This window comes from Asterias amurensis, chromosome 12 (genome assembly GCF_032118995.1).
Source record: "Asterias amurensis chromosome 12, ASM3211899v1".
In the NCBI taxonomy this organism is placed as follows: domain Eukaryota; kingdom Metazoa; phylum Echinodermata; class Asteroidea; order Forcipulatida; family Asteriidae; genus Asterias; species Asterias amurensis.
The window spans coordinates 9043838-9063585 of NC_092659.1; the positions used below are offsets into that span (position 1 = coordinate 9043838).

The 19748-nt window shown below is 36.9% G+C and overlaps 2 protein-coding genes across 2 annotated transcripts in view; both read left to right on the plus strand.

The window, feature by feature from the left end:
* LOC139944879 (tetraspanin-7-like) overlaps positions 1-7461 on the plus strand; it is a 37808-nt gene extending 30347 nt beyond the window's left edge. Inside the window, exon 7 of the mRNA XM_071942029.1 lies at positions 203-7461. Within this exon, the coding sequence (XP_071798130.1) occupies positions 203-271 (69 nt within the window). The 3' untranslated portion in view covers positions 272-7461. The remainder of the gene's footprint in view (positions 1-202) is intronic.
* Positions 7462-8373: 912 nt separating this feature from the next.
* On the plus strand, positions 8374-19617 carry LOC139945020 (uncharacterized). The gene is made up of 6 exons (XM_071942253.1): positions 8374-8841; positions 9746-9884; positions 10245-10433; positions 15171-15383; positions 16176-16410; positions 17032-19617. Exons 2-6 carry the CDS (start codon positions 9819-9821, stop codon positions 18303-18305), a joined length of 1977 nt encoding a protein of 658 aa, XP_071798354.1. The 5' UTR covers positions 8374-8841; positions 9746-9818; the 3' UTR covers positions 18306-19617.
* Positions 19618-19748: the final 131 nt, after the last annotated feature.

Genomic DNA, 19748 nt, shown 5'->3' on the forward strand with positions numbered 1-19748 from the left:
TGGCAACTTCTTTCCTGATAAATAACATCAAAAGGGGGTTTCAATTAGCATTGAAATAATATACCAATTTATTTTCAATAAACAACTCAACATTAAACTCCTGTTTATCATTTTTATTCTCTTGCATCTCTTGGTGTTTCTACTAACCAAAAATGGTTTCCACAGGGGGTTTGACTTCTTAATTTTGTGTTGCGCTCCACAGATCATTGGAATCGTTCTTGCCTTTGGACTCGCCAAACTCATCAACACCAACAAGTATGAGATGATGTGAGAACCCTAAACCCATCCTACCCCACCCCCTACCCACACCCCACCCTCCTCACGCCCAGATCTACCACCCCCCCCCCAAAGCCCCACATCTATCCAAAGTCATGTAGAAATCTATTTGGACACTTATTAAAGACACTGCTAGTCTTGAATTTGCTGCAACCACCAATAAAGCAAGTTTTTTAAAGCGAAAGTGTACAGAGGAAGGTTGGCTTTTACTTTATTTTCAAAAACATAGTGTAACTTTTAATCTGTAGAGTCTGAAACCTACTGTATAGGCCGTCTTGAATATTACGTCACCGTTCAAATATCTGCCCTACAAGATGGCATCTGCGAGCGTGTCTGGTGTGTGGGTGCGCGTGCTTGTGCCGTAGAATTCAAACTGGGAACATTGGGTGCTGCGTGTTTCTATGACGTATGTGTTTAGACGCGCATACGGTTTGACCTACAAGATGGCGACTTTCATAGCAGTAGAGGGGTTATTCAATATGGGGTGCGTTCCACTCGCGCAAACGTTGCCAACAGTTGCGCACGTTCGCCAACAAATTCAAGTGGAACGAGTTGTTCGCCACCACCGTTGGCGAACGTTGGCAACTTTAGGCGAACATACTTCTGAGGTGTTGGCGAGTGGTTTTTAAAATGGCGGACAAACTTACGGTATTATTTCTTTGCCACAAACATAATTACATTGTATTTTCGGTGGATGATAATGCAGATTTGGAATATCACAGTTAATTAACTGATGTAATGATGTCAAAAAGAGGACTATTGCAGAGTAAAACAAAAATACGTATGGTGCGCGCCATCTTCGTTTTAGGGCGCCGCCATATTGACATCGCGTACACGCACCAATCGTTCAAAAGATAAAAAACGTTAGCGAGAACAGTTGCGAGTCGTTACACAGTTCTCGATAGACGCCATATTGACAGGCACGTACTTGTGTATTGACCTTTAAGTCGCGTCATTTGCTACATGACTAGGGCTCAATTTCAGAAAGCCTGTAAGCATACAAACTTAGATGCCATTTTTACAGGCAACTTGGGTACGAGCTTTGAGCTGTAAGCATACCAAATGTTAACTGGTTGTTCTTTAGTTATTTGAGTTCAAATCATACTTTGTAGACGGCACTATTTATTTTCTTCCAGATGCAATAGTACCATCCTTAACATAATGAGCAAAAGCTTCTTCAAAGTTTTGTCAATGGTTTTGTGCAAGTTGTAATCAAAGAAATATTTGTGACAAGACGTGCTTGTATTATAACCAAACAAGTAAAACAAAAAATCAATTAAAAATATTAGAAGTATTAAACAAAGTAAGTATTTGATATTCTGGTGACAATCTTGAGTGTTTCAGAAAGTCAGAGATATTAATTGACTTTTGATTAACTTTAGTTGTTGTTGGCTTGGTCGTCCTGACTACTTTTCAGTATGATAAATACTTACACAAAACATTCTTTTGCCAAGATTGTTTTCTTCTTCTTATTAGTATTTAGCATAGATCCTTAGTAATAGTACTCAGTGTAAATAGTCTTTGGTTTAACCCTTGGCAGATCTCTGTCCTTTTGTAGAACCATCTTTCACTCTCTTACAGTTATACTAAGTTCTTTAAGATTTCCTTCATGTTTTACATCTCAACATCTTTCTCATCTTTAGAACACTCTCTTGCCTTGACTTCCTCTTTTTGCCCCTCGAAGATGGATATTCGGTTTTGATCCCAAGTTAATATTGCAAAGTGCAACTTGATGTACTTTAACTGATGAACTTTTGTTTCTGAAACTGTACTTAAAAAAAATTGTTTTCAGTTGCCCATGTTATATTGATCACAGTAATAAGAAATCTGGTTTACTATTGCAGTAATGTCGATGATCTATTGTTATCAATAGTGTCTTTTAACACATCAAATCCCTCAAATTATTCGGGAACACATGATTTGCAATTCCTGTGGTAAATGATTTCTGGGTAGCCATTGAATTACCAAATTACATAAACAGGGTTTTATCATCATTCTTCTAATGCCTTTAAAGTTGCCTTTTTAAAATTCTTTCAAGATTTTCTTCTTATCTCATTATTAAAAACCAATAACATTGTTCCTTTGATGTTCTTTAATTGGTATTGGTTTGGAAGCCAGTATCTTGTTAGGAAGCATCAGTTTTATTTACAGTTTAAAGACAGTGGACACTATTGGTAATTGTCAAAGACCAGTCTTCTCTTTTGGTGTATCTCAACATATGCATAAAATAACAAACCTGTGAAAATTTGAGCTCGATTGGTCGTCGGAGTTGCGAGATAATAATGAAAGAAAAAACACCCCTGTCACACGAAGTTGTGTGCTTTCAGATGGTTGATTTCGAGACCTCAAATTCTAAACTTGAGGTCTCGAAATCAAACTTGTGGAAATTTGCTTCTTTCTCGAAAACTATGTGACTTTAGAGGGAGCCGTTTCTCACAATGTTTTATACTATTAACCTCTCCCCATTACTCATAACCAAGTGAGATTTTATCCCTATAATTACTTTGAGTAATTACCAATAGTGTCCATTGCCTTTAAGCTAGATAAGTTAGCCATTCCCTTTCCATCAAAATCCAACAGCAGATTACGCTTGATTTTGGTGAACAGATCTACACCGCTCATGATAAATCTTACTTGCAATATTTTTTGTAGGGCTTGGATTCCTTGTGCATTACTAATGTAGGCAGTAAGCTCTGAAAATGATGAAATGCTCACAATTTAAGGCAAAGAATGTTAATTTTTTTGGCATAGGGGATTAAGAATATTCATTTCGGGTTTTTACCCATATACACCAATGTGTGTTAGCACTGTATACTCTGTACTTCCCAGGTCAAAATTAAAGTTGAACCTATTTAAACTGGGTTTAACTGGAACTAGTTGAAAACCAGTTGATAAACTAGTTAAACACAGTTAAAACCAGTTGGGTTAATATGGCAAATGGACAGAAACAAACTGGTTTAAAATTTAAACCTAGTTGAACACAGTTCAACCTAGTCCAAACCAGTTGGTTAATATGGAAAATCCACAAGTTTGGTCAGTATGCAGTTGAACCAGTTGACCCTAGTTAACTGGGTTCAACTGGAATTTTGACCTGGGTTACCTGAGTTCTGTGAGTATACTCAGTACTTACCCGAGTTCTGTGAAAAAAATCACAGGCATATTACTGGGGTGGGATTCAAACCCACGACCTTTGCAATTCTAGAGCAGTGCCATACCAACTAGACCACCAAGATTGCTCATCAGTAGCAAGAAGCAGTTAACCTTATCACAGCAAAATAGCCAACTTTTAAAATGTAGTGGACAAAAGCCACTGCCACCAAACTGGTTCTGCTGCCCATTGCTTAAGTTCATGTTTCTTTTTGTTAACGATGTGACGTTGTCTGCTGTTGGATTTTGATGGATTCAGATACATGTAGGTGAAACATAAATTGGACCAGGGTGAATTAATACTCAAAGATCAATAGGTGCTTTAACTTACATGGTACTTACAAATAATTTATGACACTTTCATATTATTTTTGTATGAGTTTTGTACTGCATTTAACACTAACAACTCATTTTAAAGGTACATTAAATTGACTTTATAGCGAGGGTGGACCAATCTTCATTTTTTTTATCAAGTATTCATTTAATTTATCCATGATTTGTACGGACACCTTTGATCTTTAACTGTCAATTATACTGAACTATCTTGTTTCAGAAAGTTCATTCTTAAATAATTGTATGCGTACTTATAACACTCTTCATCTTAAAGCATATATATCTATCTGTAAAAAAAAAGTCAAATATTTTATATTTTCAGTATGGTTTATTTTTGCATGCAATGTTTGTTAACATGCTGTATATGAAGTAGGTTTGGTTCATTGTTGTACACATAGTAGAAATTAATTCCATTTATCTCTCTCATTGTTTATGCAGATTCTCCTTTAAAAGTAGGTTCATAGATTGGTAAATTCTCTACAATTAATGACCTTTAAAAAGCTTACTTGGTGAGAAGTACTGCAGCTATCGATAGTATGAACTGTTTTAAGAAAGAATTCCCTTTGAACTATTAAAGATGATTTGTTAGTCAAGACTTTTGAAACCATTCATGCATCTTTGAGGGTTCGTTTCCACTTGTGAATGGTGTGGTAAGGGATGTAGTTGGTACCCGCTACCACCTTGCTAAATGTGGATGGATTTGATGTCTTTTTGAAAATACTGTGACAGTTTTTCACTGCTTTCTCAGCAAACAGTCACTGTATTCTGCTGAAACTTTGACTTGTGACTTTCACTTGTATCTTTCTCTAAAATTTTGAGTAAAATTCAGCATTTCTTTCACCAAAAAACAGTCTTTGATTGACCATACCTTTTAATAAAAAATTGCTCACGTATGTCACTATTCCAAAACAAATATCTATATAAAATTAAATGAGATTATATTTGGATGTTTGTGAAATGATAAAGTCACACATGGCAGACTCCCAGAGAGTTTTATCAGCAACTTTGGCCCTTTTCTGTTGTTAAGTGAAAGTCCATTCATTAAAATGCATCCCATGCATAAACATTTGCAGGACATACATTAAGCTTGAATACTTTTTGTGTGTGACTTAATCAAAAAGAGGTTTGAGAACATTCAGACGTAGGGGTTCGAATCCCACATAAGTTGTTTTTTCCTACATTGACAAATAGGAAGAAAAAAAAATAATAAAATAAATAAATACAAATTTGCTTTTCTGAATGATTACTAGCTGCTTTTAGCCTCTGAACATTATTCTATATAAATTTCCAATTGGTTTTGGGTGTGTAGAATAGAAAAAGTAACTAAATTCAACTAAACAAAGTAACAAAACAAAACATTGCATAATGTTGTGAAGTAATCATTAAACTTCAAAAGTGTAGTTTAAAGGTCAAAATACTTGAAATACAGCAAAATTCATATTGGTCTAACTGAAGTATTTTTGTTTTTAAAGGGTTTGGGTTCTGGAAACAGAACACAATGTCCACAGATTTGCATTAAACTTACACAGTTTGAAGTTAATGAAGGTAGAGAGCTACACTTAAAATATTACGTGCTGAGGCGCTGTAGTTTTTGAGAAATTAGTAAAACAAGTCATGGAAATTATTTTAGCATGTAAAAACCTATTTTCATGACATTGTTTTACTCATTTCTTACCAAAAAAAACTATATTTTAAGGGAAGCTTTCTACCACAATTTTCTTCAAGTCGTGCAAGTTTAATGTAAATCTGTGGACATTTTGTTTTGTGTTACAAAAAATACCCAAATCCTTTGAGAGATGTTTGACAAGGTCAACTCTTTAAGATATTAGCTTATTTAAAAATAGTAGCATGTATATTAATGTATATTAATTAGTGTCGCTGTTAAATGTACATGTATACTGCTTTCCTATATCACTATGTATATGCAATCAAAGATAATAGCAAATGTTTTAAGCTTTGTAGGTGTATTGTAGATTTTGTCCAATACTTGATTTATTTCACTCTTATGAAATGTGCATAAAATGTGTCCTTGGAGTTACAAGCAGTTTTGTATTTTTACAGCAAACTTTTCTTTTCAGAACCACCCCAACTCATTTAGAGATTATCATTACATGGTGTTATCAAAAACCTTTACTATATCAAATTTTCACCATGCAAAGTTTAAAATCCTACTTAAACTTTTCTGTGTTGGAGGAAAGAAGTTGAATATTTAGTGTAATATTCTTGTGTCTTTTAAGACAAGAATATTATAACAAATATTCCAAATCATAAGCTTGTATCAATGTTTAGTGTTGCATTGTTTCCTGTCCCTCTAAAATAATAAAGCCCACACTAATGAAGAAGATCATATGAGACAAAGGGTAGTAACAGAGAAGCACAAAAGGATGCTAAGCACAGCAAAATTATGCTTACCAGAATAATATTACCAGCATAACTACCATGTCACATTGTACCATCTTTGACTGATATCCTGTCCATTTCTGCTTAGCAGAGGATTGTTTAGCAATGATGTCTGCTTAAGTATGCTCTATTGGGCCCTGGTAAGCAGAATATTATTGTGCTTATCTACTTTCAGTGCTTAAACAGCTTTATGAAATTTGGTTCTCTGACCAAGGAGGCCCTTTAGATTTGGCTTGACTCCCTCAGCAAAAGTATCTGGATTAAAGTCACCTGGAAGTGGTATTTTTTCAAAATAAAGCTTTTGTTACTAATATATGTGTTTTGATGAGGGGAATGTGAATAAACAGTTAACTAAGGTTTTAAAAAATCAGTTCTTATGTTATTTACAAATTTAAGAGTAGACCCCGACCTGAGAGGGCGCTGTTCGTGACGTCAATGGAGGCAGACTTTGCCTGTAATGCGTAGAGTAGACACCATTGCAAAGTGTTTTTTTTCCGGCAATGCCGACCAGGTGTATTGCTGCTGAATGCAGAAAAACACTTTTTGAAATGTACCAACTCACGACTTGGACTTGCATGTACTTTGCATGTGTGTTTACTATACGCATTGCAGGCAAAGTCTGCCTCAATTGACGTCACAAAGTGGTAGGCGGAGTCAGCCCCCCAAACAACTTTATATATTTTTTAAACATATAAATCGTGACAAACAATTACTAAAAAAAATTGTTTGCATATACTCTTATGTTTGAAAGAAGACAATTTTTTATTTCCAGGTGACTTTAAGGAATGATTTAAGGCCCGGTGACCAGGGGTAACAAGAAGCGCTTTTGACACCGTTGGGTGTGAAAAGCACTGTATTAAAATGGGTTATTATTATTATCTGTGCTACAAACGGGCCTGAGTTGTGGAGCATCTCTCCTTGGATAACAGACCAGACAGAAAATAAAAATGTCTGCAGGGAAAGTTCTTGTTTGATAATTATTATTAGAACTAAATAACATCACCTTTTGTCTATTAAAGGACTACTCATGATCTGTCTCTTGCAATTTATTTGTCTTCAGTTAGTACTAAGTTTGGGGTTTATATTTTTTTTATGTTTACCTTTTTATACTCCCTGGAAATGAAGATGCAATGATTTCTTAGAAACAAAGCTACAAGAAATTTGCAATGAATACAAAGTATGCACCTTTAAAGATCTGTTGCACAAAACAACAGCATGGATCATGTGATGTTTGAAGAGTTCAGCTATATACACCCCTTGTGTTTTTTGTTTATTGTCATTATTAAATCATGATGTGACAGTAAATACACTGTGTTTGTGTTGACATTTTTCTGAGTCACAGTTTTCTTGTAATACTTTTTTGGATGTTAGGGTTTGGCAGAGTGGATGTTAGCTAGCAGGAACCAATTTTTCAGAACAGAAAACACTGCTTAGCAAAACATTTCTTTGCTAAGCAAGATATGAGTGGGCACCATTTGCAACTAGTAAACTTTACGAAACATTGACATATTTCTGTGCTTAGCAAGTATTTATGCTTACAGGCTTAGCTTAGAGGCTGGAGAGACAGAATATACCAACATTATATGCAAAAATATACCTATATTATGCAAAGCAGCGACTTGGACCGATACTTCAATACCCTGTAATAAAATTTGTAATAATTTATGTCCATTATTTGTATTTTTAATCTAACTCTTATAAAGTTTTTTACAACTTTTTTATCATAACATGGAGTGTTTTCTTTCCTTCATGGTTATAACATAAGAAAGCTTGTGTGGTTTGATTTTGATAAAAGAATTTTCCAAATTTATGTGAGATAGATTGAGCAACTTACTGATGGGGAAAATCACAATTAAATTGCAGTGGTTTAATTTCATTGCTTGCCAACTATCCCACTTGGCAATTATGTCCCGACTCACTCTGACTTTCTGCTAATGCATAAAAGGTGCACGCAGTCCATAAATGACCTTTAGTGCCATCAAATAAGTTGACGACTGCCCTACTTGACATCATTAAGTGGTAGATATCCATGTATGCGGTAACAAGCAAATAAAGCCTGTATTTACGCTATACATAAAAATATCCTTGAAAGCAACGGCTCTATATGTGGACCCATGATCGTCACGATTGGCAAAGAAGGGTCGCATACCGCTAATTCGTTACACCTTCGGGGTTTATATTGACGTTGCTAGGACGCTCGTATGTGCGGAAGTAATTGCACATGGGGTGACTGGGACATTTTAGGGTGCGGGACTGCAATGTGAGGGTGCTAAATTCTCTCGTGATTTGTGGCTGTCGATGTAATTAATCACACGTTAAAAGTTTGTTTAATAATTTGTATCCCTGCTATAATCCCGATACGTGGGAAGACTACGACGTTTGAGTACGTGCACGATCCTTATTTACAACTCAAGGATTGCGCTTTTGTTTAGCTATGCCAGCTTTATGGCTCATGCTGCTCCGATCGAATAATTGAAGAGTTGGGGGTATTGTCCACCTGTCGGGACATTGTTTGGATTGAATAAGCTTCATGTAACCAAGCAATACGTGTAGGAAGGCACGGCATGGGTCGATAACATACAACTTGGCGCACGGGGAATTGGCCACAATCGGGCTTTGGAACACGTAAGGAGATTTGGACTCGTGAATGTGCCGTGAGCTTTAGCATGGACGGAGTTTTTATTGGTAATTATGAAAGTGGGACATTTTAATAAACTGAATGTAATTAAAAGTTCGAATGTATTTGTGGTGTGTTTGTGTGATTAATCACATTGGTCACTGGAAGAGCGTGCGGTTATTTAGGGCGTAGGGAGGGGGCGGGCCGACTGTGTGTTCATTTTCATTATTACAGTGGGCAACCATGGTCATCATACAAAATGCTTTCTCGTTCAGTTGGTAGGTAAAATAAACAAGCTTTAAATCAATAACAGAAAATTACTTGCAATAGTACAAAAGTATTTAAACTTACTGGTGAATTTTTTTGTTAATTTAATATAATAAAACAAAATACAAGGCCTACAATACTATTGTTTTTTTGCTCACCAAAAAGTTTAACTTTGTCATCTTCGTTGAGTTGTCATTTCCTACACTTTTACTATCCGATGGATTGCCCCGCCCTACTCCTAGAACTATGAGGTTCGTTCATAGTTCAGTTGTAGCCCCGCCTCATCATAATTTAAGTACATTTTAGTAAAATTAGGGATAACCTTCCGTATGGCGCCACCACTTTTTCACTCATTTTTACAAAAAGGGATATCTCATTGAGGTAAATTAGATACTACAGTATATTATTTCATATCGAATGAAAGAGTGGTGGCGCCATACGGAAGCTTTTTCAAAATTAGTAACAACTATTCAATCTCTATAATGTTGGGGGTCGATTTCACAAAGAGTTACATGTAGGACTCGTCTTATCTCGAGTTAGGACGAGTATTACTCGTCCTAACTTGGGATTAATCTTAAGGTCTGCATGCTACAGTGCAGGGTTGGGACTAATCGTAAGTCCTAAGATTAGTTGTACGTTTGGAAGAGTTTTGTGAAATCGACGGCAGGCCATTAACTATTTTTTGCAATCTCTATTGTATTACAGGTTTATTGCCCAGAATGATGTAGCGATGATGTAAATAGAATCTTAGTGCAAGTCTTATGTCTTCATCTTGGAGATGGATTCTACAGAGAGGTACTCCTGTGTAGCAGCAGGCAGGGCAAGACACACCTCTAAAATACCGGTAAGTCACTATTGGTACTTGTCAATGACCAGTTTTCTCACTTGGTTCATCCCAAGATAAGCTTAAAATAACAAACCTGTCAAAACTTAGGCTGAATTGTTCATCGAAGTTGCAAGATAATAATTGAATTAAAAACAAGTACCCTCATTGCATGGAATGTTGTGCATTCAGTTTCAGATGCCTGTGAAAGGCTTCAGGCCTGAAGCATTTTTCAGATTCAAATTTCTTTGTGGAAAACTACCTAGCCTTTCTTTAAAACCAAGGGTTCAGCCTGTGAGTATTGGTGGAACACACTTCTTTACATTCTCATTACAGTTGAATATTGAGGTATCAAATATGATTTTTTTTTAAATTGTTCAGACATCCGTCTCCTACGAGCATCTTGACCGTGATGCGATCAGCTCCTCACGACAAGAAGCAGCTAGGCATCGTTCTCATCACATTAGATCTACCTCCCTGCCTAAGATAGCAACGGGACGCAGCGCACACAGCGCTAAGAAGCTATGGCAGGATTATGAGATCATTGAAGTCAAGGCAAAGGTGCAAAGAGTAAGTAGATGTTTGATTTGAAAATTTAATATCTTCTTAGAGACACTGCAGTAGGTTTCACAAAGAGTTAAGACTGAGTCTTTTTATCTCGAGAGTTACTCATCCTAACTTAGGACTAGCCTTAAGTTTTAAACTCCTAGGACGAGCACTAAGTTAGGGCCTAACTCTCTGTGAAACCGTCCCCTGTACCAATTGGGAATTGCTCAAAATAATTGTTAGCATAAAAACTTACCGAGCAGTGGAGAGCTGTTGCAATTTGAGAAATGGCTCCCTCTTGAGTAATAAAGTTTTTGAGAAAGAGGTTAATTCTCACTCAAATATTAAAAGACTTCCAAGCCTGAAGTATTTTATTATTTCCTATTTTAAGATTGGACTGATATAGGCATTTGAGAAATGTATTTGTCTTGTCATCTTTTTCCAATAGTTGTAAGGCGTTTTGGTTCACAATATTGTTCTAGTTATCTTAAGATTTTAAAGTATAAACCACTAGTTTCTTGTCTCTCTTTTTTTTTTTTTTTGAATTTTTGACTAAGAAACAATTATATTATGATGATAATAATAAAAACAAAACAACAATCGGAAATCAATTAACATCTGTGACATTTTGTTTGAGACGGAAGTGCAGGTTTAAAAATGAATTTGATACGCTGGAAAAGTAATAAATAATTTTTGACTAAGAAACAATTATATTATGATGATAATAATAAAAAAAAAAACAATCGGATATCAATTAACATCTGTGACATTTTGTTTGAGACGGAAGTGCAGGTTTAAAAATGAATTTGATACGCTGGAAAAGTAATAAATAATGCTATCCACCCATGATGCCTTTAATTATACAGCTTTATAGGGACAATCCCTTGGGTGTCTGGCTCAGTCGTGTAAACAACTCTCTTTTCAACCATACTGATGAAATCATTCAGGTGAAATAAGTCATAGGATTATAACGCTACATAAAAATTGTTGTTAATGAAAATAAAGTGCAGTGCTCCCTGTGATTTCAGAGTCGTAATGAAATAATGTTTAAAGGTCGCAGTCGCAGGGCTTGAATTTCGTGTTGCTCATCAAAACCAGATTAGTTTATAGATTTTACAAGACCTAAACAATTTTTTTTTCCCCTGAATTTTTAGGATCTTTTTGAACCACTGAAATGCTTTAAAGCCATTGGACCCTTTCGGTAAACAGTGTTGTCCAAGGCCTACACTTTGTGTACCACAACTTCTATATCAAATAACAAACCTGTGAAAATTTAGGCTCAATCGGTCATCGGAGTCGGGAGAAAACAACGGAAAAACCCACCCTTGTTTCCGCGCGTTTCGCCGTGTCATGACATGTGTTTAAAATAAATCTGTAATTCTCGTTAACGAGAATTTATGTTGTTTTGCTGTTTTCTCAAAAAGTAAAGCATTTCATGGAATAATATTTCAAGAGAAGTCTTTCACCATTGCCTTCTGTAAACTCTGTAAGTTATTTGTAAATCTGTGAACTTTTTTTTTTTTCTGAACTGAAAAGGTCCAATGGCTTTAACTCTTAACATTGTGAATCTGTAAATGGAGTGTACATCACCTTTGGTAATTACTCTCAAAATTAAATTGACCATTAAAATACCTTTCAAGTTATTTGGTCATTTTGTTCCCTGTGTGGCCGAATTGCTTTAGATTCTTGGCAATTCTCAAAACTGCTATCACCTTTTAAAGCCAGTGGACACTATTGGTAAAATGTCAAAGACAAGTCTTCTCACTTGCTGTATCTCAACATATGCATTAAATAACAAACCTGTGAAAATTTGAGCTCAATCGGTCATCAAAGTTGCGAGATAACTATGAAAGAAAAAACCACTCTTGTCACACAAAGTTGTGTGCTTTCAGATGATTGATTTTGAGACCTCAAATTCTATACTTGAGGTCTTGAAATCAAATTCGTGGAAAATTTCTATTTTCTCAAAAATTACTCCACTTTAGAGGGAGCCGTTTCTCACAATGTTTTATACTACCAACCGCTCCCCATTACTCGTTACCAAGTAAGGTTTTATGCTAATAATAATTTTGAGTAATTACCAATAATGTCCTCTGCCTTTATAAGTAAAATAGAGATTGAAAGGTTAAAGAGTTATTTAAAAAACTCTAATTTAAATCTAATACAAAACATAAATTGCTGAGGTTTTTTTTTCAATTAACTCTAAATTTAGGATATCGAAATCTCAGCTGTGTTGGATTAACTATTTTCAATCACATTTTATCATGTAAATTTGGGACAAATTTTGTAATTTCCCAGTATCTTGCATCACCAACCGGACAACTCAGTGTTACCCAATCAAGATAACATGACACTCTGATCTCTTCCTGGCAAAATTCGTCGACAGAATAAATAAATAATGTTCCACGTTCACTGGGTCGTCGCCATGGATGACTCATTCGTACCCTCCGTCTGTATCATGTGCCCACAATTATGTCTCACTTTCATCGTTAAAGGTAGTAGGTGAACTATAAACCTTCATGAACAGTCTATCAAAGAGGTGTTAACAACGACCATTATGGTTATTATACCTGTGTGATCTTTATTAAAGACACTGGGCACTATTGGTAATTGTCAAAGACTAGCCTTCACAGTTGGTGTATCTCAAAATACGCATAAAATAACAAACCTGTGAAAATTTGAGCTCAATTGGTTGTCAAAATTGCGAGATAATAATGAAAGAAAAAAACACTCTTGTCACACAAAGTTGTGTGCTTTCAGATGCTTGATTTCGAAACCTCAAGTTCTAAATCTGAGGTCTCGAAATCAAATTCGTGGAAAGCTACTTTTTTCTCGAAAACTACATTACTTCAGAGGGAGCCGGTTCTCACAATGTTTTATCCTATCAACCTCTCCCCATTACTCGTTACCTGAAGAAAGGTTTTAGGCTAATTGATTTGAGTAATTACCAATAGTGTATACAGATGCCTTTACCAATCATGCACATATATTAATACATGATGTTGACACCATCGCAAAATCAAGAGGCACTCTCAAGGCTAACAGTTTAAAAAATAGCTTGTAGGCACTTTTTGATAGTAACTAAATGATTTTTTTTAAGCAAGAAGTACCCATGTGAATCAGAGCATGGAGGTAGTCTACCTCATGTTCTGCGGAGTTAAAATAATAAGGCTCGATCAAAGGCAGTTGACACTATCGGTAATTACTAAAAATAATTATCACCATAAAACCTATTTATGATTACAAGTAATGGGGAGAGGTTGATGGTATAAAACATTGTGAGAAACAGCTCCCTCTGAAGTGACCTCAAGTTAGAATTTGAGGTCTTGAAATCAAGCATCAGAAAGCACACAACTTCGTGTGACAAGTGTGTTTTTTCTTTCATTGTTATCTAGCAAATTCGATGATGAATTGAGCTCAAATTTTCACAGGTTTGTTATTTTATGCATATGTTGAAATACACTAACTGTGAAGACTAGTCTTTGACAATTACCAATAGTGTCCACTGTCTTTAAATAAGATTTGTCATAAAACACACAGGGAATGTTATCAGTATGAAAACAACTAGGCTCGTTCATCAAATTACATGTAGTCAAAGTGTTTTTTCCCAATCATCGAATTCAAAACACCATGCATGTATCCAGACATTTTGTGAAGCGATCAAACAAATTTAGTCATTTGTCAACCCAGGTAATTTTTAATTTTTGTATACCATTTGGAGAGGGCATAATCTATGCTTTTGATACCAACTTTGGTTCAAAAGTTTTGAAAGTAAAGAAAAACTAAGTGAGAGAATGAAACTGAAATGGGTTTGAAGTCAAATTTATTGAAAATACATTGGCACATTAATTACTTCAATGTTATCAAGAAGGAATTTGCAAAAATAAAAAACGAGCATGTTTTGGCATTTAAGTTTATGGGGAAAATGCCAACAAAAGTTTTAAGTTTACACACAGTCTATCACACACTCATCGGCATGGCATCCGATGAGTGCCTGCCAGACACTGGTCGATAAATGTGGACCAAGAAATCAACCCCATTTTCCTCCTGGCATCGTGTGGGGCACTTATAGCCCCACAGTCCTGTGTGGCCAAATCCAAGGCAAAGAGTCGGCCACACATGACCGCCCTAACTCGCAATATTTCGCTGGCCACACACAGGCCTCAGCTTTAATTGTGACTTACAGAGGGCTTTGACTCTCAAGTGTATACCTCTTGGCCTCCTTTCCTCTCCCAGGTCACCCCTTGCCCTTCTTTTCCTCATCTTGAATTTTTGATAAACGACTGACAGCTTTGGATATATACATCTTACATGTCTTAAAGCCATTGGACCCTTTCGGTACAGAAAAAAAGAAAAAAGTTCACAGATTTATAAATAACTTACAGGGTTTACAGAAGGTAATGGTGAAAGACTTCTCTTGAAATATTAGTCCATGAAATGCTTTACTTTTTGAGAAAACGGTAAAACAATATAAACAGTATTCTCACTCGAATGAAGTTGCAAGAAATGATGACAGAAAAAATGCACCCTTGCTTTTAGATGCCTCAGGCCTTTGAGCAAGAAAATACCCTTTTTTCCTCAAAAACTACATTACTTCAGAGGGAGCCACCTCTCCCAATGTTTTATACATTTGTACTTTCAACAGCTCTTCATTTCTCATAACTGAGTAAGTTTGTATGCTAACAACTATTTTGAATATATACCGATAGTGTCCAGTGCCTTTAAGGAAAATTCACAATTATAATTCTTCCCTTCCGTCAGGAGAACGAGAAAACACCAGAGGTACCGCCGCTACGAGTCCCCAAGAATCCCCACAGCCTGTATAAACACACCATCAGAAACGTTAAGCCCTTCCACATCCTCCATAGCCCGTCAGACTACGGCCGGGCGGACCATCAACTCAGGCAGCTGTATGCACAAGTAACATACCTCTCCAACGCTGTGAGGAATTGTGACGGTACGACTAGCTACAGGGTAAGTTTATTTTTTAATATCTCCAGGTGTTTTTCTTTTTGACAGCCTGCCTGCCATAAAGTGATTGCATTTCATTGAAGGAGACATTTTCTATCTGCTGTATGAGGATCACTTTTTCTTCCAAAAATGTATAGTTTGGGCTGTTTTTGTTGCCATGCCGACAAAGGTGAATTAACAAATTTTGATTTCATTGCTGAAATGTTTTCAGTAAAAGTAGTATTCTCATCAAGATACGGGCCTGATTCTTTGTACTTGTAAGGGCAAGGTAGTTTTTCCTCTATAAAGGAAATAGGAACTTGTTACGACCAAGTAAAACCTTTTAAAACAAAGACAATACACCAAATTGTCCCCACTTAAATCACGCTATCTTGGTACTTTCCAGGCTTTGTACTTCCTTTGCCCTTTGACAGGGCACCAAGGTAAGACCAGCTGGGCATTAAGGCATTTGCCTCCAGGATGTACAATGCCTGGAAAGTACCAAGATAGCGTGATATAAGTGGGGACAAATTTGGTGTATTGTCTTTGTTTTAAAAGGTTTTACTCAAAGTTTCACAAAAACGCCAAGAGACTATTATTAGGGTGCCACCATTTTGTGTGCCCTGTGTGCTATTATTATTTATAATAAAACATTCTTATTGGACTAAAATGGGATCAGACTATTTGTTTCCCCCAAGCCTCAGTATAATCCCATTGATTGGAACAGAAATCAAGATGTTACACAACAATAAACCACATTCTAGTATTCTTGAAAATTGTAAAAAACAAAACAATTTCTGATTCATTTCTCATCAGGGCATGTGTAAAAGCAGACAGAGCTACAGGGCTACAGATGGAGACAATCCTCTACGCCTTCACTGGGCCTCCTCGAACGAAAAGAAACCGGTACCCCGCCTCCTCTTGCCAGTCATGCCAGGGACCAACACCAAGTGGTACTCATGGAAAGTGGAGACACCTAGAGAGGAAGGCTCCCCCAGGGGTGGGGGAGCCGGCAGGGGAAGCGACAAGCGGTACGCCTCTTCCGCTCCAGGTAAATTGAAGTTGAGATGGTAATAAATTGTAGTCCTACAATTAACCAGGATTAAGCTTCAGTCTTGGCCGAGGGGTTAAGAGCACTGGACTCAAGCTCTGCGTTCGGCTCAAAGAAGAGTGGGTTCGAGTCCCGGTCATGGCACTTGTGTCCTTGAGCAAGATACTTTACCATTGTAGCTTCATCCTTCAGATGGGATAAAAGAACCCAGTTACACTTATCACAAAGATAAGGAAAGGCTGTTGAGTGCACTGCAACACCTTGTAAACCCCTATAAGGTGCTACGAAAAATGGGTATCATAACTCAAAACCTAGGTGTGTTTATCCTGTTGAAAAATAAATTATTAGTGCTTTGATACGGCCCTAGGGGTTTGATAAAGCGTAGGGCTATGGTAGAACCCAGTAATATCTATATATAGTTATTTGAAGGTCTGCTGTCGATTTCACCCAACTCTTCCTAACTTAGGATTAATCTAAGGATTTGAAACGATTCCCAGCCTTGCACAAGTTTGGACTAGTTACTCGTCATAACTTGAGATATTATGGCCGCAGATGTCAAAACATTTGAGTGATCCACTGAAATATAACCTGATTATATCCGCTCTGTGTTTATACTTGCAGTTTCCAGAAGTTTGGACTTTATCGAGAGATATAGTAAGAAACATCGTGTGGTCTTCTCAATTGATGACGAAGGAGGGAGGAGGTCCAAAAACAGCAAGGAGATGGACAGCAAATCCAAAGACGGTCATCTTAGTGTCAAGAGCATGGGGGCAACAGAGTCTCTAGCATCCAGCTCCTTGTCATCAATCGTCAAATACGATGCTAATAAGTTCAAGCTGAGTGAAACGGAAAGTGTAGTAGGTACAGCGGCTTTTCTGACACAGAGCGAGACGGGGAAAGTGCCACCGGAGGTCCAGAGAAAACAAGGTGATGTCTTGACTGGTAGTCAAGGTGGCATCGAGGAGCCTATAAAAACAGAAGATGCAGCTACTGACCAAAAAGAGAAGAGAACATCTGAAAGTGAACATTTCAGCAATGCCAAAGAAGAGGCTGTTGTACAAATTGAAGCAACACAAACTGAGGCAATAGAAACAGTGCCAGAGGATAGTCCTGGAGATGAGTTGGACATTGTTGCAAAAGCAAATGAAGTTGACACAGAAGTATCGCATGAACCTCATCAAGCTTCAAATGCAGTGACAGACACCAACCAGCAACAGGGCAACAGTGTATCTCAGCAGCAGGAAGTTGACATGGCAACCAATGTCCAATCAGAGGCTCCCATCGCAGAGGGCCAGCATAATGAAGTTGAAGAAACCTCAGACAAGGAAGACATCTTGCAGAGTCAGGACGATACCCCGGTCACTATAGAGAGCAGTACAGGTAACCCTGAAAGTGACTCACTTGAAAATCAACATACAGTGCAAAGCAATGATGAAACAAAATATGGCAACACTGCAATACCTAGCAATAGTGACAATGAGCAATACAACATTCCAAACTCAGGAAATGGGCATTCTGAAGAGGAACACCGTCCAAGTGAGGATAGTAATCTACTACAGGATGATCAGCCTCTTGGGCTAGATATACCTCAAACAGAAGTTAGCCTCGATGCACATGAGGCTGATGAGGTACATAAGGTTGAAGAGGTACATGAGGCTAGTGAGGTACATGAGGCTGGTGAAGAGGCTAGTGATGTACATGAGGCTGGTGAAGAGGCTAGTGAGGTAGGGGAGGTTGCAGAGGTACATGATGCTAGTGAGGTACATGGGGTTGAAGAGGTACATGAGGCTGGTGAGGTACATGAAGCTGGTGAGGTACACGAGGAGAAACAGATGTATGAGGCCAATAATAACACACAAGAGGATGAAACTACATATACCTCTCAAGATACATAGAAAATATTGAGGTGTAATCAAACAATCAGTTCTGCAATAAATGTACTTTTTTAACCTTTTAATACAAACTAACTTTTATCAATACCAAATTTAGAATACAATAACATTAACAAACAAGTTTCCCTGAATTTGCAAGTAAATATAAGAAACAGATGGCTTTCATTAGAAAAAATAAAGATTTTGTTGTAAAAAGTAATGCATAGAAGCTGGTAGAATAGAGTAAGTAAATATCACTGACATATTTTACCCAAATCAAACATTCTTTGTTTGTATTAACAATGTTGTGCCTTGATTTTTGTAATCAGTAATGCAGGAATATACTTAAAAGAAATCTCTCAGGATTCTGTTGGCCTTGACTTGGCTTCAGTGCCCACTTTTAAAAGGGGCAACAGGAACGTTTTATAGTGTAAGAGTTCTTTTCCTCAGGATAAATGATTGAAAGACATTCCAGGCGTGTAATGATTTCAATACTAAGATCTTAAATGGATTTCATTGTGAGAGTAAGTGCAAGATTGAGCAATACTTAAAATTGAAAAGATATTTGCAATATCAAAGAAAGGAAGATGGCTGAGAGTAAAATAAGTCAATCACAAACTTCTATGTTTCATAGTAGGCGTGGCTTTGGACTAAAGCCCGGTTCATACTTCCTGCGAATGCGATACGAATGTTGACGTCACAAATTCGCCTTGAAAAATTTGCAGCAGTTGCCCTCCGCTCAACTCACTTGTGAATATCGCTGCGAAAGGAGGGTTGTCACATCAAATTCGCTTCGCATTCGCATTCGCATTCGCATGAAGTATGAACTGGGCCTTAGACTCCTCCTGTTCATAAGTTATGGCATAATTCAATTATAAGCCACAAGTACACCCTGCTTTGTAATGTCGTCAAACTCAGGGGCAAAACTTGTTTCGCTAACATGCACCAATCAGTCATTTCAGTTATCTGTAATTTTTGGCTGCTGTCCAACACTGAAACCAAAGAGTATTTTTTTTTTTTTCAGAGCAAAAATGAAGCTGAAATTGGCCTGAAAATGTCAAACAACCCGTGGCTAATGCTAAACTCTGGAATCTCTCTATGCAAAATGAAGTTGAAATTGGCTCAAAAATCTGGTGATAACGTTTTTTTTTTTTTTACCAATAATTAAAAGTTATTGTAGAATTCCAGGGAAGCATGTGTATATAAAATTACTTATTTTGAGAAATGATTTGACTGTGGTTAGAATAGTTGAGATGAGAGGAAACTTAAGTACATGTATTGTTTAAGGCTTTGCATGGTGTGGAGAAATAAGAAGAAACTATAAATAAATAGTAAACTTGCAGGTACAACCACGTGTAAATCTCTTTTGGGTCAGTGTCCGCTCTGAAAAGACCCGGTTTGGTCTCGACGTTTGAACAGTATTCTCTGCTCGTCTTCAGGAGAAGTCTTCTTACAACTAGCAGAGTA